Source organism: Mauremys reevesii, linkage group 16, assembly GCF_016161935.1.
Source record: "Mauremys reevesii isolate NIE-2019 linkage group 16, ASM1616193v1, whole genome shotgun sequence".
Taxonomy (NCBI): Eukaryota; Metazoa; Chordata; order Testudines; family Geoemydidae; genus Mauremys; species Mauremys reevesii.
The window spans coordinates 38,749,897-38,772,163 of NC_052638.1; the positions used below are offsets into that span (position 1 = coordinate 38,749,897).

The 22,267-nt window shown below is 43.7% G+C and overlaps 1 protein-coding gene across 5 annotated transcripts in view; it reads right to left on the bottom strand.

Moving 5' to 3' along the window:
* The window catches only part of KLHDC4 (kelch domain containing 4), a 75,146-nt gene that overhangs the window by 24,056 nt on the left and 28,823 nt on the right, over positions 1–22,267 (bottom strand). For 3 of the 5 annotated variants that reach the window (XM_039503143.1, XM_039503145.1, XM_039503144.1), the window contains exons 2-5: positions 16,685–16,776; positions 15,546–15,624; positions 12,906–13,004; positions 8,047–8,183 (exon numbers count right to left, since the gene is read on the bottom strand). Coding sequence is in view for 1 of the 5 variants with exons in the window: in XM_039503141.1 (XP_039359075.1) it covers positions 8,047–8,183; positions 12,906–13,004; positions 15,546–15,624; positions 16,685–16,776; positions 18,850–18,948 (506 nt within the window). In the remaining 4 variants the exon portion in view is untranslated. Of the gene's footprint in view, positions 1–8,046; positions 8,184–12,905; positions 13,005–15,545; positions 15,625–16,684; positions 16,777–18,849; positions 19,131–22,267 lie in introns of those variants that run through there. The other 2 variants (XM_039503141.1, XM_039503142.1) reach the window with 2 other exon arrangements.

A 22,267-nucleotide genomic window follows, 5' to 3' on the forward strand; every position in this document is an offset into this window, starting at 1 on the left:
CTTCCTGCGGCTTCCACTTCCTGGAGCGAGCCCCAAGTCCCCATCTGTCAATGCCCAAAAGCTGTAGGAAGAACCCAGCCAACTGAAAGCAACATTTTCTGAAGAACAATAAAGATCTACCACATTAACAGAAGTCAACCCTTATTTGACTGATAGTCACCTTAGAAATCAGCCTGAACCAACACTCCCAAACTTGGGGGATTCTAGATACAGCTTTGTGCTTGAGGCCCAGCACTAGTTCATATGGAAACTTCCAGTTTATTCCCTTGTTTGTTCTTTGCCTCTCTAGGTAAATCCTACAACATATTAATCCCTGCTAAGGCACCAGTCCTGCGAACACGTATGTGATTAGCACTACTGAACTCAATGGGACTCCTCAAATAGATAAAGTTAAGCCCTGAGCCTCTTTGCAGGATCATCGCCTAAATGAATACGGAACTGCAAGCCAATTGTTTATCAAGGGTTGAAAGAATCCATTGCTATCCTTCAACTGGCATTATATAGCTATAAAGAGCCAAGGTAGATTTCCACAGAAGAGTAAATTAGCCCCAAATCCCCCCAAAAATGACAATCTCACACTACTCAGAATAAAAAACCCAATCAGAGGAGTAGTGTGTAGGTAAGAAATGGATTAAAATTGCTCTCATGTATTTTTATTCTAGCAGGAGGAAGTGCAGTTTTCCAGGCTTTTGTTGTTAAAAGCATCTTCCATTTGATCATGCATTAAAATCACTATTTTCTTTCTCTCTGATAAAGAAATTGCCAGTAGATTTCCCCGGAGCATAGTGCCTTTTTATTTTTTTTAAAAAGGGGTTTTAAATCAATGTTTACAATAAAATAAAACCCTGCTTTCAAGGCAATTTTGGTCCCATACATATTCTCTGTCTCTACTGTCAGTGTTTTCTCTGAAGCCAATTGCCATTTCTGAATGGTAAAAAGCTTATTCATTGATTTTCATGACTGTTCTTAATAAACAAGCACACACAACTGTGCAATCAACTCCACGTTTTCCAAACAATTAATATTCCAATTGGAGGCCTGACCCAAAACCCAGTGAAGTGAACTGAGAGACTCCCACTGACCCTAGCTGTGCTTTGGATCAGAAGATTTTTCTTCCCCTCCCTAAAAATTGCAATTTAGAATGCAAAACAGATGCTAAAATGTGGTTACTGGAATCAGCAGGCACCTTGCTGGAATGGACCTTAAATGAATGTCTACTCTATCACATTTGATTTAAAACAAAAATCCTCCCAAGATACAATCCTTATTTTAAAAAAATACTTTTATCCTGAAACTTCATGTCAGGCTCCAACTCCCTCCTCCTCCACCTCAAAACAAGGCACTGGAGAAAGCAAAGTATGGGGGAGGGGGGAACGATTCTCTTCCATTTAAATTGCAAAGGGAATCTGCAAAATCAGAGGCAGATCCCAAAGGAGATAGAGAGAACAGCACTGCAGAGAGATTTTCAAATAAATTGGTCCCCAAATGGATTTCTGCATTTATGAGTCAAGATCTCTCCGAGCTAAGATCTCTCCCATGCTCAGCAAGATACAGTATTATTTAACAAGATGGCAAGATTTTACCCCAATGGATCAAAATTTATGAGTTTAAATTGAAAATTTCACCTATCTTTTATATTTTGTAAGGGTTAAACAACACTTTGAATAAGCACAAACACCCCTCTAAACCCTAGACCAATAATGTTCTATAAAACTTCACTGACATAGGGGATCTCTCTATTCTATGGTTTTTTACCTAAGTTTCCCACCACTGTTACCACCAGAGCAGCTCCAAGGCAGGAGCATTAGAGCAGATGAGCCACTGGTGTTTTATCCACTGTGTCATCTAACCCTGCCCAGAATAGGTCTAGACAGGGCAATGTTAAAAACATCAGTTGCTACGGAAATCTTGTCTACACTAGTACCACCATCGCTGGTAGTGGGAATTTTTTGCTAGAAAACTTAGTGCACCATAGCAAGAAAACTCTCTTGTCTGAAGAGTTTATAATCTTAATAAGGCAACACACAAATAAAGAGTGAGAAAATCCCTCTCAGCTCATGATTTACTTTCAGTTTTTAATCCATTTTTATCATAATTTTCAGATAAAACCCTGGAAAGGTTAAAAAAAGAAAAAGCTCAGAATCACCTAAAGATGTACCTGTTTATAGAGACAGAAGGTTTAACACGACTCACACCACCAAACAGGAAACTTCATAATCTGGTCAAGCAATCCTGGCAATAATGTAAAATACTGTACCCGCTTCGTGGCCCAGAAGCGCATTTCAGAGACAGGCTGAGCAAGTCTCTGATTAAAGCTGTGTTTCATGGGGGTTGATATCACAATGCAGCCAGGTGGGAGGGAGTTGTAAATTCTCAATGCTTTTATCAGGAGAACAGGACCTAATCTAGACACAGAAGGGACCATTGTGATCATCTAGTCTGACCTGCTGTATAGCACAAGCCATAGAACTTCCCCCGAAAAATTCCTAGAGCAGATCTTTTAGAAAAGAACATCAGGTCTTGATTTTACAATGGTCAGTGATGGAGAATACACCATGACCCTTGGTAAATTGTTCCAATGGTTAATTACTCTCACTGTTAAAAATGCACACCTTATTCCCAGTCTGAATGCGTCTCACTTCAAACTTCCAGCCATTGGATCCTGTTAGACCTTTCTCTGCTAGACTGAAGAGCCCATTATTAAATATTTGTTCCCTGCATATATACTTACAGAGTAATCAAGTGAACCCTTAACTTTCTGTTTGTTAAGCTAAGATGATGGAGCTCTTTGAGTCTGCCACTCTAAGGCATTTCTCTAATCTTTTAATCACTCTCATGGCTCTTCTCTAAACCTTCTCCAATGTATCAACATCCTTGGACTCAATGCACCTGAACTAAACACGAGATTCCAGCAGCAGTCGCACCACTGGGGACTGCTCCAGCTTGCTTTGTAAAGGGTGTTAAGCAATCGCTCCTAAAACACTGTCCTGAAATATTTACAGCTTCATATTTCACAAAACTGTCCGAGACGTATCACAGTGCTTGTTAGTGCTCAGGTGCTCCAGTGAAGGGGGTCACAGGGTAGACAGATTTCCATATAGGGAAGCATCAACCTGGCTTTTGGGGGATTATTGGCTCATTTTGGCATGAACTGGGCCACATATAGAGAGCTGTCTGCCTAGAAATGAATGCTTTCTTCAGAAGAAAAGGTGTAAATTGATTAAAATTTTGTTCTGCCGTAAAGTGGTCAACAAATAATGTCTGGATTGGGGCCTCTGGGCACTGCTGTAACACAAACGAATAACAAGGTGGTTTCAACATAGCTGCTGGAATTTTAAAATATGCGTGCAAAATGCAAACAAGTAAAATGGCTGCTAATTCTACTTTGCCACGTGTCCAGTAGTGACTATCGCTCCTTCGATCTGTGTGGTGACACACACAGCAATGGCATTAGGATCATAGGCTCCATTTACCTCTCAGCCTTTGCAAAGCAGTGGGGGTCGGTCTTTTCTTATTTTAAAACTATCAGTATCAATTAGACCACACGTCTCAAGCTTCCTGTGATGTTGCTAAAGGCCCAATAGCACGAACTGCTAGGCTTTAAATCACTAAGCCATCCTTTCTGGCCTAAGCTCCAGGACTGAAATAACTAGATTTCCTAGAAACATACGTTCAAATCCCAGCAGGATGATCTCAACTGTTCACCCCACACAGATTCACACATTCAAAACCATATGGTTCTTTCTGTGGGGACTTAAAAGACTACGGTCTTGCCTACACTGCCTCTGAGCTAGATGACCAGACATGTCTTTGAGACACATGCCAGAAAGGGTTAAGCATCCCACAGGATAAGTGACCCAAATTCAACCTTTAGAGACATAGGGTAGATAATGTTTGTGTTTTTACATTAGTCAGAAGTTTACATTTACATTACATATAGTCAGAAGTTAACAATGTAACCAAACAGTTCCTGTCTATGCTGTATTCAATTAATGAACTGTAAATACAGTGATATCACTGTATTGATCTCTCTTTGAAGTATATAGCAAATCACCTGCGAAAGGTGGAAAACAGGCAATTGCCTTTTGTTAATCTGTGTAGCTAATTACTGGTGATGCTTAGGAAACAGGTCTACTTCAAAGTCTCGATGATTGCCTACTGTTCGCCTAAAGACTCCGACCTGTCAAGAGAAGGCCTGGAACTGTCTTGGGTCCTGATCCTTTTTATCTCAGATCTACTTAATGCTTTTGCAGGGGAAGCTTGAGTGGTAAGACTGAGATCTCCAGTCCCACCTGGATCACCCTGAATATGAATATTGGACTATGGACTAGTTCTGAAAGAACTCTTTGCAACTACAAAGCTCACCATCTCTACTATAAAACTGATCTCAGAATGGTACTCACGTCCGTCTGTCTGTATACTGATCTTTTAACCAATACTCACTCTCTTTTCTTTTCTAATAAATTTTAGTTTAGTTAATAAGAATTGACTGTAAGCGCATATTTGGGTAAGAGCTGGAATATTTATTAACCTGGGAGGTAATGTGTCCAATCCTTTGGGATTGGTAGAACTTTCTTATATGATTAATAAGATTTTCAGTAATCCTCATCATATTTGACTTGGGTGGAGGTCTAACCTTCTGGGTAACCAACCAGTAAGGTATCAGAGAAGCGGTTATGAGGCTAACTTTGGTGGATCTAAGTACTGGAATGACAAACCAGGTGGGGATTGTCTGCCCCATTCTTTGCAGTTTGCCCGAATTAAGTATCCTCAGTTTGGCTCCCCTGGGACCTGGGTCACAGTCTTATAATAATATTTGACTCTTATCTAGCGCATTTCATCCATATATCTCAAAATGCATTGCAGAGAACATCAGTATCATGATCCCCATTTTACTGCTGAGGAAACTGAGGCACAGAAGCGCGGGTAATGGTGTTACCGTGTAACCTTGACTAAAATTTCATCTCCTTCGCCACTGGTGGCTAATTTACCATGCATCAGTCTCCACCCCAGAGGTGGTTGCATTCGTTAGTGCTGCACGTATATCGTAGTATGTGAAGGGCTTTGGGATTATTTGTTACGATTTGTATTATAGTAGCACTTAGAGTCTAAGAGCCCCACTGTGCTAGGCGCTGTACCTATACATAGTGAGAGACCGTCGCTGCCTCAAAAAGCTTGCGATCTAAATAGACAACACAATACAAGAGGGGAGACAGGAAGTATTATCCACATTTTCCACATAGGAAACTGACACACAGATTGAGAGACAGATGAAGTCTGTGTAATCATTACACTTTATTTGTTCAGAAGTAAATATTCCAGTCTGAAATGTCATGGAAGCTTTGAAAAAAACAACAGAAGAAATTATTTAGGACTCTAAACACAAATCCCACACACACTCTTATTATTCACATGACAGTTGCATTTAGAGACCTAAATTAAATTCACGGCCCCATCACGCTAGAGACAGTCCCTGCCGCAAAGACAGAACAGACAGAAAGTTAAAGAAAAATAGCAGCATTATCTCCATTTTACAGATAGGGAACTGAAGTACAAAGAGACTGAGTGACATACCCAGGGTCAGACAGGAAGTTTGTGGCATAGCCAGGAATTGAACTCAAAACTCTAGCGCCCCAGGAGCCTTATACAAAAGGCCATTATTGGAAGGGCTGAAAGGGGTAGAAATCAGGTGCTCCAGGATGGTTCTAGGAAGCCACGCAGTCCAACAAACACTGACTGCACCTCGTACACGATGGACAGAACTGTCAAGTGTGTGCTCGCATCACCTGAAACCACTCCACATTTCAAAGCCCACAGCAGGGTAATCTCAATAAATCAATTTTTGGCACAGTTTGGAAATTGTCCATTTTTCCAGCCATTTCTTTGTTTTTGTTTTAAGATGAACACAGGCAAAGGCTGGGAGAAACAGCTGTTTAGACCAGGGGTGGTTTGTTGCTCAATGCTTTTCCACAGCAGTTCTCTCGCCACACCACCTGCTATCCCCGTGGCACAGATTAATCAAATCAACAGTGTTAAGGTTCTGGAAGAAAGCAAACTTGTAATCTCCCATACACTGGGCTCTGCTGTTTCACTGGATAAATTTGCCCACTTCATTCATTCATCTCCATGCAGGCTATGCAGTCTGTGTGTTAAGCTGATGTTGCACCTGCTAACTGAAGCCTCAAAACGTGAGAGTGGCTAATGCAACATGACTCCAACGTAGCCGCACAGGTCCAGCAACTCCACAATCACCACACTCGTTCATGTTTTTGACATTGAACTCCAGCAGGTATGCAGAGTACCTGAAAACACAGACTTACACTGGCTTCTAGTAACAATGGATTGGTTATGCCTGGCGTCACCCATTCCCATTGGAGCAACAATCCCAACAGGTAGCCAGCATCTAGGCCTCTGTCTGGCAACCACTTAAGCAGGTGTGTAACTTTATTCACAGCAGCATTCCCATAAACTTCAGTGGAAATAGTCTCATGAATAAAGCTACACACATACAGGATCGGGGCCCAGGAGAGCAGACAAAAGTTCCAAATAAAGCAAGTGCAACATGTTTCACGCCTTTGACAAAAACATAATACAGCAGATTTGATCTGCTTTGTCCGTCCTTCCCCCCTTCCCCTGCAGACTGTAATCAAGATGCCACATGAAACAGCACAAAGACGGCAGAAACTTGATTTCTGCACTCGGTCAGGTTAGCATTAAAACAAAGATGTCTCCTCCCCTCCCAGCCTCCTCCGCGAAATCTCTCATTAACACAGATCTTGGACCTCTTCCCAAAGATGAGGCGGAGATGCACTTTGTTTTTATTTTAACATCAGGAGCATAGCACATGTGCTATCATGAAATGCAGACCAGACTGAAAGGCTGGCTTCCAGCAAGCGAGATGCCTGCAAAACAAGGGGACAAATGGACACAGGGTTGCAAGCCATGTGGCCATGGTGACATAAGATCCCAGGGAAAAGTTAAAAGTTTCAGGGCTTGTTAAATGTTAATAGGATGAATGATTATCCGCATGCACAGAAACAGGAACATTGATTTAATTATGGAATAGTTACATCTCTAATTATAATCATATATTTGAGGGCAACAAAATGTAATCACAACCACGTGAACTGCAGCCAGGCATCACCACAAGCAACAAACAAGAGGCAGTGCAACGCACAGCTAACCTGTGGCACTCATTGCCATGGGATGGTGTGATGGCCCAAAGTACAACTGGGTTCTAAAGAGAACTGGACAAGTTCATGGAGAACAGGTTCATCAATAGCTATTAGCTATGATGGTCAGGGACGCAAGCCCATACTTGGGGTGATCACTCCAAATGTCCCTGCTCTGTACACTCCCCCTGAAGCACGAGTACAGGCCACAGAGAGAGGAAACTGGGCAAGACCTCAGCTATTCCACCACTGGGCCTCTCTGGGACAGTGAGTCCTAACTGGGTGCAAGAGCTTTGCTCTGTGGCCAGATATTTAAACATGTTTTTAAACCAGAATGAAGAGGTAGGGTTGAGTCCCTTCAGTTCCCCTCTGGCATAGTCATGTGGCTAAGCAAGGAGGTCTGCTCCTCCCAGTGCTGTACCATCCCTCCAAGCAAACTCAAAACCAAGACACGGCCTCTCCAAGAGCCTAGATGGATGGAGCAATCAAAGGGAATTGCATTAAAATATGCTAGCTGTTGCTGTCCAGAGTGGGAGGGGAGAATAAGCCACACGACACAGTGCTGGTCATGGCAGAAAACGACAATGCAGAAAAACAGCTGTGCTGCAGAACTTGTTTGATTACAAAGGCTACAGTTTCTCCCACTGAGAGCAGGTCTCTTATTTTCTGCTGATTCCTGGATGCAGGCCCCCTGGGAGTCACGGAGCATCTCCACCTTTTCTAGCACATGCACCATGAGAAATAATCAGAGCCCACAAAGATAGACCTGAAGACAGCCAGAAAATCACGCAGCCACACAAGGGACCAAACTGGGCCTGAGCAAACGCAGCTCCCACTGAAGTCAACAGGGTTAATTTCAGAACATCTCACTTACTTGATTTGCTCCCAAGTCTTGGTGGCCAAATGCAGGACCCAGAGATCCTTGTAGTGGTAAAACTGCTCTCCGTCAGGAGAGGCAAACTCTCCACCGAATACCCATAGCTGTCCACCACCCTGGGGCACCACTGCAACCTGCCGGGAGAGAGAGAAAGAACATGTCATACAGCCTTTAAAAAGTCAGGGGCTCAGGAATTTAGTCAGTCAAACATGCAGCTGCTTCTGGAATATGACAGACAAATAGCAGCAACTGTTGCGGCATTGCTTGGCTACGGTAGCTCTTAAGGGATGGAAAGACGAGATATCTGGAGATTAAATTCAAAATTGCTTATTGTCTACGGTGGATTTCTGGTGCACCCTTCGCTGCAGCATCGTGCTGCCAGGTCTGTTAATCTGGCTCACACTGGGAAAATTCATTAGGATTTATCTTTCAAAAGAAATGTTTAAAGTCTCTCCCACCAGCAAGAGGGAAAGATCTCTAGACTATCATGCCAAAGACTGGGGTCTGGCAGCAACTCTCCAGTCATTCAGCTCTAGCCATGCATCCCATAGATGACACACTGGCTATCTGGGGAAGACACAGTGGCATACAGAAAGAGGGGAGTTCCTGCCTTCTTACATGTAGATAATGTGCCACAAAAGAGCAGGCAACCTCATGAGAGGAACCACCATTACAGGAAACATGGTCCAGCAGCTTGAGAATCAGCCTATGACTTGGGAGACCCAGGCTCAATTCCTTGTTCTGGGTCTCCCAAGATTTGGGTAAGAGCCTAATTTATACTCGCAGAGAGATAATGCATATGAAAATCATGGATTTGCAGGAAAGTATGTTGCAATGTAGATACCTAACTGGCTATCTGCTTGTGCAAACACATGATTTCCAGGGGGATTTGGTATTTGCAAACAGAAGTTGGGCAAGTACAAAAGCAGGTATGTCATTGTGTGCACCCCTTTGAGGATATGGCTCCAAATCAATTACAAAGCCAAGAGCCCAGCTTCACAAATACTTGGTAGCAAAAGCATTTTGACTGTAAGGTGGAACAGCAGGATGTCATGCCAAGGGGAGATTCTGTGTCAGAGGCTAAAGCTAACAAACCAGGCTGCAGATATGCACAGATGATCCAGAGACGTACTTCTGTTTACTCTAACTGCTAGCTAATGAGGGACATGCTTTACAAACAAAGTTGCAATGAAGGCAAAAGACTAGTCAGTTAACTTTGCTGAATTTTCTCCCTGTAACAGTAATTAAATATCAAACAGAAAATACACCGCAAAACGCTCCAGGTAAAATTAAAACAAAAAAATGACGAGCAGTTAGTTGTCTGTTGCAATTCCCTGGTAGGCAGCCTGGTAGTAAGATTTAAATTGTTAGAGTGCCACCTGCTGGACACTGTCACTTCAAACAGCCAGGATTAGCAGTGCTTGTATGAGCAAAAAGGATCTCCTTTTAACAAAAGAAAACCGTAACTTCTGGCAATTTAATGCATTTGTTCTAGGACATCATATTCCAGGCCTATTTAAAATTATTATTTGAAGTTACTTTCCCAGACTTATCTTATGGTTTATCAAAAATGCAGCAGCTAGTAACTATGATTAATACCACGCACATGAACGATGCATTAATTCAATCCTAGCCCATTCGGAAACGTAAATGCTTTGCCTGCCTGTGTCTGATTAACAATTTTATGTACTCATTAGTTAATACTTGTCACATTTACCATCTGGAATATACAACCCTAAATACTCCAATACCTTACCTATACGTTTCACTCAACATTTTAAGATTTTTCTTGGGAGATTTTAAAGTTGTGTAAATATAATTCACTACAAACAGCTTTCATAGAATCTCAGGGTTGGAAGGGACCTCAGGAGGTCATCTAGTCCAACCCCCTGTCTAGAGTAAAGATTCTGGGCAAACAAAGGGCCCGATCCTGCAAGCACTTACTACCATGAGTAGTCCCTTTGCAGTTACTGGGACGACTCACCGTAGTAAGTACTACCACACTTAGGAGTGAGCATTTGCAGATAGGACCATTAAATGTGAAAGGAAACTTCCAAGAAACCTAACGACTGATATGAATCTTCCTTCTAGGGTCACCCATCCATCTTTGATACTTCTGCCTACAGAAAATGCTAGGGTACTCATCACAGTGCAAAATGGGGAATGAATCAGTGCTTTAGAACCCTATTTCCTCGCAGCTCTTTGTCCTGGTGGTGTAATTCATCACAAACTCTTGAGGCAAGGATCAAGTCTACCTCTGTATTAGTACCGCAACCAGCACAAAGGATTGGAGCCTTTGGGCACTACGGTAATATAAATACTAAATAATAAGAATTTAACAAGCTATGCAAAGTTGGACTAAGTCAAGACTTGAATAAGGAACCCAGGCACTGCGGGAAACAGAGTTGCCAATGCAGCAAGTGGAGCTGTTCCTTCAGAATCAGTAGCTGAGTCTGCTGTGAAACCGAACAGAAATTTGACAATAGTTTAGGCTGCTGGCCTGCTGAGACCACAGCCTGTCATGCTGACCAATCTTGCCTCATGGTTTCCTTGTATTCTCCCCTAGGTCGGTGTGTCTCCATCTGTTGTCTCTTCTCTCATGCTCAGATTCTAAGCATTTGGGGACAGGGGCTATCTTTTTCTTCTGTGTTTGCATAGCACCTAGCACCAAAGGCTTCTGGTCCATGACTGGAGTCCTAGGTGATTCTATACTACAAATAATACCTGGTCCAACACGCCAGCATGATGCCAGTGGTACTGTGCTGCTGTCTTTGTCCTCCCTTGGTTTTCACACCTCAACTGCTAGAACAGGGCCTCATCCTCCCTGATTGAACTAACCTCGTTATCTCTAGCTTGCTTCTTGCTGTCATATATATATACCTGCCCCTGGAAATTTCCACTACTTGCATCCAACAAAGTGGGTATTCACCCACGAAAGCTCATGCTGCAAAACGTCTGTTAGTCTATAAGGTGCCATAGGATTTTTTGCTGCTTTTACAGATCCAGACTAACACGGCTAACCGTCTGATATCTTTCAGATGAGAGACACAGCCAAGGTCCTGACCTCTTGTGGCAATCAGAGATCCCTTGTTGGTTTGGGTTGGTTTGTTTTGATAAATCAAGTATTTACCCTGGTGTCCTGCCCACATTTCATACAGAGTTACACTGCTCTGGTCTGAATTTCATATTGTTTTCACTTCCTGTCCTGAACTGCTCTGCGCATGTGAAAAACTGTCCCACCATAGCAGTGGATGCATTTCAGTGACATTGCAGACCTTTTACCTAGCTTGAAAAGCACTTTGAGATCCCAGCTGAAGGGCGCTACAGAAGTGCAAGGTTTTATTAAGCAACTTTGGGGGCTTTAAACCAACCAAGTAGTATTCATTTAAAAGCCCCTTCCCTAAGACCATTTATGCGGTATCAGAGTGTCAGGGTGATTCTGTCTTTACCAACAGGCGGAAGAGAACATCAGAGGAGGCTGGGTTAGAAGAGAAAAAGTCTATTACTTTTCTAATCGCTATAAAAAAAAAAAACCCAACCCATGCTAATCGTCCCACACCTACGCCCCCAGTTCTCCACTGTGAACCACATCAGCAGCCCCCTACTGAAATTAGTGGGGGGTCTGTGAAGAGGTTACTCAGGCAGCACAAGCAGTGTCAAATGAGTTGGGAGAAGGCTCAGCCTAGTTCCCAGGGCACAGCTGTTTGCATAATAAAAACCACCTCCACAACTGGCACTGACAAGCAACCGTATTGGCAAATGCACCAGAGGAGAGAAAGACCGAACTGCTCCCTCACCTAACTTGATCTGGTAACCCAGAGGTGAAGGGCTGCACATCCTCGAAGAAGCTTGCTCTGTGCAGTATCTCAGAAATTACAGAATAATTTCCTCTGCATATGCATCAGTTGCCTCTGCGGAATATGGGCAAATTGTTTGTGACAGATATGGCAGCTTCCTGCCACATCCTTGGGAGACTTTACTGAATTAACTTTAAGTATCTTTGGGGTCCACTGTATTAATTGCACGGTTTATGTTCAACTGTGTCCTACTCCATGGGGGAGGGCTGCCACAGCTCCTCCAGGAACCAAAACCATGGGTGGTGCTGAAGGCAAGTCACCGAGATTGTAACCCCCAGAGAGATATCCTGTCCTGGGAAGCCTCGCGTGTACTCATTCCAACTGGATTCTCCAGAGACAAAGAAAGAATTTTTGGATAAACAGCCTGAGCTTAAACTGACTTGGGGCTCTTATTCCTGATCCAGCAAACACACACGGGACTTTCTGCCCCAGGGGGCCACAACTCTTGCGGAAGGGTTGGAAAGACTTTGCTGTTACCGTAGCATTAGAAGGAGCTGTGTGGTCACTTGTAAACTGCAAGCAATACACTGGTCCTAGCCCTCGGAGACAAAGCAAGGACTAGCCATTTTCAGCAGTCTGGCTTGCTGGGAATATCACAGTAACAGGCAGGGAGTTGTACTGCCTTAAAACCCCCTGGTCAGGAGGGAGAGAGACGTGGGTCTCTGCCCCAGAGAGGTGACAATCACCATCACCAGGCCGGTCAGGTGGTCAGTAGTATATTGCTACTGCTATACTCTTATTATTCAAGCACAGAATTTTTAGCCATAGAGATTCTATGGTACAGTTTGATTCATTTAAGTCACAGTGAAGGATCAACGCTCTAATTTCTCAGCACAACGAGCCACAGCTTGATCACAACGTTGGCATCCCATTGTGACTAGGATACTAAGAAGTCGTAACCCCTTGAAAACACAGCTGTCTATTACCATAGCATCTTGAAATACAATGTCAGAGTAATTCTAAGTGCTCTTCCGTTGCCTGGGAGGCCAAGTGCTTTACCTGATGTGCACAGCGCCTGGGAGGAGGATTTGGGATATCTACTTTACTCCAGCTGTTCTTCCGGATGTTGTAAATGTACAGCTCATTATACAGGAACGTCTGTGGGAGGGAAAAGGAAAATGGGTATCACCAGAGCTCGCCATTTAACTTTACCTAACAGAAGCGTGTCAAATTCTCAACCTGCCTCTACCAGGCACTGAAGGAATGCAACAGTCCTTTTCTATTAAGGAAGAACAAGCCAAGGCCAGCCTGCTGGGTCCATGGCATCACTCTGCTCTCATGCTAGGGGATCAGACTGCCATAGGCAGGATTGGCTTTATGGCTTGCGGGGCCCTATGCAAAGCGGATGGAACCATCCTGTTCCCACCCCATTTGTGAGAATGTCCACCCACCTTCTCCCTGCCTGCAGTCACCTCAGACCGCAAAGAGCCTCCACCAGCTGTCTGAGGCTCTGTTGTCACTGCTGACCTACACACAGCTTACGTGGGCCAAGAAGTCAGGAGGTGCGGATGAGGATCAGCTTTCTAAGCCAAGGATACTACTTAGGGAAGTCAGTCTGCAGCGCAACCTTCTGGTGCCTGGATAAAATGATACCACTGTGGGGAAAATCAGGGATGGCTCCCTGGCTGGTGGATTGGGTGCATGTTTGAGATGTGGAGCTCCTGAAAGATGGAGCCCAACACAGCTGCACAGCCTAAGGCTGCCCATGATAAGGGGTCAACGGTGATCCAGTGGGTATATCCACTTGGACTTCCAGCAAGCTTTTGACAAGGTGCCTCACCAAAGGCTCTTATGCAAAGTAAGAAGTCCTGGGATAAGAGGGAAGGTTCTCCCATGGATCTGTAACCAGTTAAAAGATAGAAAACAAAGAGGAGAAATAAATGGTCAGTTTTCAGAATGGAGAGAGGTAAGTAGTGGTGTCCCCCGGAGGTCTGTACTGGGAGCAGTGCTGTTCAGCATATTCATAAAGGATCTGAAAAAAAGGGGTAAACAGTGAGGTGGCAAAATTTGCAGACGATACAGAATTACTCAAGACAGTTAAGTCCAAAGCAGACTGCGAAGAGTTACAAAGGGATCTCACAGAACTGGGTGACTAGGCAACAAAATGGCAGATGAAATTCAATGTTGATAAATGCAAGGTAATGCACATTGGAAAGCATAACCCCAACTATACATACAAAATGATGGGATCTAAATTAGCTGTTACTGCTCACGAAAGAGATCTTGGAGTCGTGAATAATTCTCTGAAAACATCCGTTCTATGTGCAGCAGGAGTCAAAAAAAAATAACCAAAAGTTAGGAACCATTAGGAAAAGGATAGCTAATAAGACAAAAAAATATCCTAATACCTTTATATAAATCCCGGGTACACCCACACCTTGAATACTGTGTGGAGATCTGGATGACCCATCTCTAAAAAGATATATTAGAATTGGAAAAGGTACAGAGAAGGGCAACAAAAATGATTAGGGGTATGGAACGGCTTCCACATGAGGAGAGATTAAAAAGACTGGGACTTTTCAGCTTGGAAAAGAGAAGACTAAGAGGTGATATGATAAAGGTCTTTAAAATCTTGACTGGTGTCGAGAAAAATAAAAAAGGAAGTGTTATTTACTCCTTCACATAACACAAGAACTAGGGATCACCCAATGAAATTAACAGGCAGTGGGTTTAAAACAAATATAAGGAAGTATTTCTTCATACAATGTAGTCAACCTGTGTAACTCATTGTCAGAGGATGCTGTGAAGCCCCAAACTATCACAGGGTTCAAAAAAGAACAAGATAAGCTCCTAGAGGATAGGTCCATCAATGGCTATTAGCTAGGATGGGCAGGGACGGAGCACCATGCTCTGGGTGTCCCTGGACCTCTGATTACCAGAAGCTGGGAGTGAATGACAGGGGATGGATCACTTGTTAGTTGTCCTGTTCTGTTAATTCCCTCTGAAGCATCTGGCACTGGCCACTGTTGGAAGACAGGATACTGGGGTAGAGCGACCTTTGGTCTGACCCAGTATGGCCGTTCCGATGAGTACTATAAAGGTGGTGCTCAGCTAGGATAGACTGAAAACAAGGGGAAATGACTGACACGAGTGGAACTTGTTAACAGGCAGCGCAGGCTAGTGTAGTGCTGAATCAAAGCCCGATGACTATAAACAGTCTTGAGCTTTCAGGAAGCATAAGGAGCTTCCCGCCTCCAGGAATATGGTAAATCAGTGCAAGATCTGCAGGCAGAAGCTGTTGAGGGACCACCAGTGCTTAGCCCTTCTGGGCTAACAGAAGCATCTCACTGTCATGGCGGGGCAAGTGGGGCAAACACACAGTACAACAGGAACCAAAGATGACATGGACTATATTTGCCCCTCAAGTCTAGAGAAATTATGATGCCTGCAATATTGATGCTTATGCAATTACTCTGACCCCTTAATGGACCCCAGTGCTCCTTGATCCTGCTGACACAGCTCAGCTCAGGTGTGAGACAGTATTAGCCTAGAATTAAAGGCTATTTTGCTCTCATTCTGGGAAAAATGCATATTTTATGACCTCCGCTTTGAATTTTTGCTCCAGATGAAACCCATACAAATGATAGTCAAGGCAATGGGGAGGGAGGGGAAGGATAGATAAATGGAAGAATACTTTACTTTTTGGCCATTGAAATATTCACCTCCAAAAAGGATCAATTCGTCTCTCTCGGGATGAGCAGACAAGGAGGCGTTCAGCCTGCGTCAGAAAGAGAGATGGGCCGACATCAGCACATAACAGAACCATTTGTAACTCAGCTCGGAAGCTACTCACTACAGTTCTGGATGCATAATTTAACAAGCGCTAGCACTTCTCCCCTCCAGGCCAAAAAGCCTCTCCATCAGTTTCTGATATCTTTTTTTATTTCCAAACCAAAAACTTTCTGAAGAAATTAACTTTTTGGAAACTTCCAAAAAGGCTAATCTGAAATCCTCTCCTATTTTAGGAACACACATTACATTGTCATTAACTACGGCCTTTGACATGATTTTAATTTTAATGCTGATGGATAAGGAGCAAAGATTAGCTTCGTCATGGCACACAGCTATGACTCTAATTGGGCTGTCTCATTTTAAGTTATCTGCATCATTCTTCCATAGATACCGCTGTTCGCTTAAGGTTCACCCACCCCCTGTACGTAACAGGAGTTGACAGCATCTAGCACTTCACAGGATCAGACCTCAAAGAAGCTCATTGTTTACTGATCCTCCCAACATCTTTGTGAGGTAGACGAGTATCATTATCTCCTCCTTACAGAGGGGAAACACGTACAGAAAGGTCAAGTGTCATTCAAGACACTGAATCAGTGGCAGCTACAGGACTAGACCTTTGCAGTGCCAGGATACCGGTCCTGTGCTCCGGCCACTAGCCCACTGTATCTTGACTCTCACAAGGATTCTCGTAACAATCTTACCGGTAGCATGCCCTCAGCTTTCCAGCCCAAGTCACAAGGTTCCCCTTCACTCATCTATGTTATACCGCTCAAAGCCCTCAGATCTAACCACCAGCTTTGATAAGATTCCCCACTTTGGCTCTTTTTAGCAGGCTGAAGGGAAGATTAAAAAGTAGCTGTTAGCAGAGAGGCGTTGCTGGTCCCTTTGATGCTACGAGGTCTGAATACCCTATACATTTTTATCCTTCCATAAAAGCATTTTAGCCTGATACTACATCCTCCACTCTCAGGATACAACTTAAACAAGTTTCATTGATACCATCACTTGCTGGATAACAGCAGTCATGGTTCCAGGTGATCTCTTACCTTGGTGAGGGTGGGGGACAGGCTGTCTCAATTATCTGGGTCTTTTTAGCATCTAATGTCTGGAATTCTGCTATCAGGGCTTCAAGATCCTCCTGAAAGTAAACAGCCAGTCGGGCATGAGTTTCTTGGCATATATTGTCATCCACATACCACGAAAACCTACACTAGCCACCAGTTCGATTTTCCTTAAATTTGATTAGATTCACCTCATTAAACTGTGAGGTATCAAAGTTATAGATTTTTTTCATCCTACACTAAGGGCTGGTCTCCACTACTGTACATTTCTGAATTTGTAAGCAGGCTGTAACACAATGCCATGGTTAGTGCACACTTCCTACCCTACAGAGGTGGTTCACCTTTGCTGGTGAGCAATTCTGTAGCACAACTGGTAGTTGAAACCGAAGTCTTAGCACAAGGCAGCTGTTTCAGCATTTGTGTAACTGATCTGCAGATATAATCAGACAGATGTTAAAATACACGGTTCTTTCTTGGCCTGACTCCTGTGCAAGTACAAAGAGAAATGTGTTTTCTATTTAAAATTTATATTTCATCTGGAGAGACAACTCCATATGTTATCTTTTAGTCTCCTTCAGTTTCTGTAAATTAAAAAACAGAACACACAACCCCAAAGCCCCCAAATTATGCAAAAGTCAAAGAAAATCTCTTCCCCACTCCCTCTTTAGATAAGAGTTGGGAAGTTATAACCATCCATGTGCCCTAACAGTAAGTACTAGGACTGTTCATTCTTTCTTGGCCCAACTTTCTTTTTTTGCTATACTTGCGATTGCTGGGTAAGACACTTGAATCAATTAGTTTAAACTTTCTCATTCTGCAGCAGCAGGGTGGCTGGGAGTAAAGGGACACAGTCTCAGGTCAAATTTAATTATTTTTTTTTAAATATAAATTGTCAAATTGATTTTTTTTAAAAGAGCAATAGAAACGTTTCTAGGATTTTTAAAACTCACAGAATCATATGAATTGGAGATGGAGAAAATGAAAGATTGTTCCCTACAGTAAGTCTTCTAGCTCTCAGCCAATTAGGTTTAAATGTCTCCAAGCAATGGGGTTTACACTAGCTTCCTTGAGAAAGCAGTCCACAGCCTAATAGATCTGTCAGCATGTTCTTCCAAATGTCCGGTCTTAATTTAATTCTACTAGTTCCTGTTTGCCCCACCCCTTGTGCAGGGCTCAATTCTGCCAGGTGCTGAGCCCTCTAGCCCAGTCCAGTCTATAAGTTTTAGTTTATTATTACAGCATTTTTTGAATTAACAATTATACTCAACAGAATAGGTACACATTTTCAAACTGTCACAGTATGAAAGATATGAAGCAGAGATTCAGCCCTTCTCCTATCATACAAATTACACTTCTAACACCCCCCTTAAAACAAAAATGAAATTATAAAAGTTGAGAATCACTTGACCTAGCTCAACCATAAATAAAATAGATTTCACACAATCCCTTTCTTGTTTTTGCCACCAACCAGGCCAATAAGACAACTGCCCATAAAACTGAAACATTACCACTACAGAATAAATATTCTACTTTTTGAGCCGATGAGGGTCAAGATTTGAGATTGCCATTGAGAAATTATACAAATTATAAAATACTAGGTAACGTGGGCAAATCTTCAACTTGGCCAATCTTCTGTCTGGCCAGACCCACATGGGCAAAATCATCTGTACCTCTCAATACCAGCAGATCTCCCTTCCAAAAAAGCCAACTGCATTGTTTGAAAAGGGAGGGTTGTCTAGTGAAACACTTAAACACATGCTTAACTTTCAAGAGAAACTTTTCCCTTAGGCATGGCTTGTGAAGTTCCCATTATAGGGAACAGAGCCCAGACAGAATGAGAATAAATGCGACGGCTCTGTTTTGAATTTTACTTCTGTGTGTTGCTTTGCTATTCAGAGAAATCCCTGGGGAGGATGAATACATATTGCATCTGAAAGCCAAAGGGTTCAGAGTCAGTGTCTCTCACACACAGATTGGCAGGAGTGAGCTCTTCAGAAAAAAGCAGCTCTAATAAAACAGCAGGTGGGAGGAAAGTCTTTTAGTTAGTCAAGACCAGGAGCCATGGCACAATGTGAGTGTGTGTTTGCTGCACACTCCGCTGGGTGGGCGAATCAGTCCCCTGCGACCTGACCTGCCCCAGCACCACTCACCTCCTCCTTCTTAGCTCTCTTGGAGACTTTTTTCTCCATCTTAGCAGCTGTTTTCTCTGCCCCTTTCACCTTCTTCTCCTTCTTGCTTTTCTTACCCATGTTTTCAGCCTGGGTTACTGCAGGGGGCACTGAACAGAGCCCCACTGCCAGGGTGCGCCCTGCTCCTGCAGAGCTCACATGGGGGAGCAACCCAGCTGAGGACAATCACTTCCCAGGCACTCAGGGGTGATTTCCTGCCTGGGGTGGAAGGGAAGGAGCTGGCCACGTGCTGTTGCGAATGCCATCTGCTGGGCTGGATGGCTTCTCACACCAGCTTGCTGCCTTGCTGAGCAAAGCCCTGGTGCAGCTGTGCTAGCCACAGGCTTTGCTGCCTGTCCCAATAGGGTGACCAGATGTCCCAGCTTTATAGGGACAGTCCTGATAGCCAGGGTTTTGTCTTATATAGACTCCAATTACCCCCCACCCCGTGTCCCGGTGTTTCACACTTGCTATCAGGTCACCCTAGCCAAAGGGAGAGGTACAAGGCCATCCCCGAGGCTTGTGCAAAGTACAGCACCCCATAGTTAGGGGGGTCACTTTGAACACGCCCCAGCAGTTCACTCACTCACTAGCCCACTATGAGCCTGCTTTGACCAGTGCCCAAATTACCAGAAAAAAGTCGGGGGGCCCTGAATGTCAAGTGGCTACTTTCATTTAAACAGTAGTGAGACAAAAGACGAAAGATAGGTAACCTCAAAAAGTAATAAGGGCCCCCCCTAAAAAAATTCCCCTGTAATTGAAGCCCTAGCTTTGAGCTCCAAGACCACTGATCCCAAAAGTTTGCCCCATGCCCCCCAGTGGAGAGGGCCCCCAAACCAAGTGACCTGGCACGTGGGGGGGGTCGCAACACCGCTCAGGTTTGCCCCTCTGTAGATGGAGGAGTGAACGGATCAAACCTGAGCGGCGCTGTGACCCACATTAGCCACTTGAAATGTTAGGAGGTGTGGTTTGTCAACCCCACCCATCCAGCAATCACGAGCCAGGCCTCAACAAATTATTAGACTAGCTTAAAAATTATGAGATTTGACAATAATAAATGTGGGGTTCTTTTCATTTGCCTTCCTGTTTCTTTAGAGGGGGCACTCAGGTCATGTTTTGAGCTGTTCTCTACAACCAGGAGGGCTAGAAACTCACTTTTTCTAAGCCAGTTTCATGATTTTGGGGGACCTGACTTATGATTTTTGAAAAACTGGAGTTGGTGATACTCCAGTGCTCTATAAGTGTCACTTTGGTGATATGGCCCAACAAGTCATTATTAGGGTTGCTATTAACTACGTGTTTCACACTGATATGGAGCCCCCATTAGAATCTCATCAAGCTGTAATTGGGAAAAGTGATCATTTTGACTACGAGAGTCCATTTTCTTAAATTCAGCCAGTTTTGAACACTGTGAAAATCAGTTTGAGTTTAAATCCAAGGAGGCATGATTTTCTTTTCATTAGGTTCCACTGTAAAATATGCTTGTGTAATTTTTTTCACTTCCAGAAAAAAAGTAGAATTATTATATTTTCACTGAAAATAAATTAAAAAAAACCTCTCCAAGAATGTGAGGCCAGGCTGCCTTCCACCAATGCCTAATCTATCTGTGTGCCAGTGTTTTTCCATAGTACCTATCACTGCTATATCTAAATGCTGACACAGCTAATAAGCTAAGTACTTAAGCCCATACCCTAGAAACTGCAGGATCATTCAGATTTTTTGAATATCTGCCTAAAATCTGAATCTCAGCTTTTTCAAGATAATAAAAAAAAAACAGAATGAGAAGAGAACCGTAAAAATTCTTTAGCACTGCAGACAATACACATCCTGCTAAACAAATGTTTGGCTGGCAGTCTTGAAAATGCCAGAGTTATAATTAAGACTAGAATGAGTCATCAATAAGTTTATACCAGGAAAGTGAACTGAGAACTTAGGAGAATGGGGCAAATCCTCAGCTGGCGTAAAGAGTTATAGCTCCATTCAATAGCTCAGACACAGTGACTTTTCTTTCTCTCAGAAAGAAACCCAAGGGTGAAATCTGGGCCCCACTGACGTCAATGGGAGCTTTGCCCCTCAATTCACTGCAGTCAGGCTTTCACCTAATACATTTTAGGGAGATTTTGAAGGGAAGAAAGACTTGAGGTATTTAAATGTTTGAGGTTTGTAAGACAGGCAGCTGCCTCCCCAGAGCCCCCTTGTGGCCAGAGGTTGCTCTACAGGCAACCAGCCTCAATTTCCCCTCTTAGGCCATTCAAAAACATAACTTCAGGCTTTTTCTTGGTCAACAAAGCCCCTCTCTTGGGGACTAGACTTATTATTACAAAATAAATGGCAAAGCCCAAGCCTGGAGTCCTCTCCTGCACCTGAAAGCCTTCATCCCCAGCCCCACCCAGGAGCCTGCACCCCCAGCTGGAGCCCTCACCCCCTCCCACATCCCAACTCCCTGCCCCAGCCCATTGAAAGTGAGTGAGGGTGGGGGAGAACGAGGGACGGGGAAATGTAGTGAATGGGGGCTGGGCCTCTAGGGAGAGGAGGGGCCTCCTGGAAGGGGCGGGGCTAGGTGTTCAGTGTAGTGCAATTAGAAAGTTGGCAACACTAGCATAAGCTGGATCAAGGCGAAATCCCTCCCCACCATGTTATATTTACATTGCACAAAACTCCAAGTGCAATAATGATGGTGGCAGTATAGGACTGGCCTTCTTTGAAAGAGTCTGTTAAAGGCCAGATCTGGAGATAGGAGACAAACTGTTCTGATACAGGAATTCCAGTGTTCCTGTGCTAAGAGCCCTGGATCTCTGGAACTGTCTTGGGATGAGATAAGTTTTTTGCACAAACAGGCCAACTCTCTTGCACCCCAAACACATACTTGAGCAATCACACTCCCCACCTCCACACACACACACACACGCCAAGCGTACACTCATACATATACACACAGCTGGCAGCCAGATGTGCACTGCCAGACACAGACATGCACTCACAGATGTTCCCTTGCATAGCTGCTCACTCTATCACCTTTGTTTGGTTGACAATCTGCTGACAGGGAACATTACAGAGGCTTCAGTTTGCCAGTGTTTGCAAATTTCCTTTTATGATGTGAGACGCTCTGTACTATCATATCTGCAGCCTGGCCCAGACTGGCCTGTAGCAAGATCTTGCCCTTTCACTTTGTTATTTTTTACTGTCTGGAACATGTTCATTCAACGGGATGGTAAATGCTGCTGCATCAGCAAAGCAAAGAATAACCCACATGGAGCCTTCATGCCCGTAACATTTTTTCATAACTGTACTGAAGATCAGAGGGGACCCAATAGCTTTTTCCCCCACACGTCACCTTTGTGCGCTAACACTTGGCTTATTTTCCCTTATTAAGGTTTCCTAGAGCCGCTAGCAAGGAAGA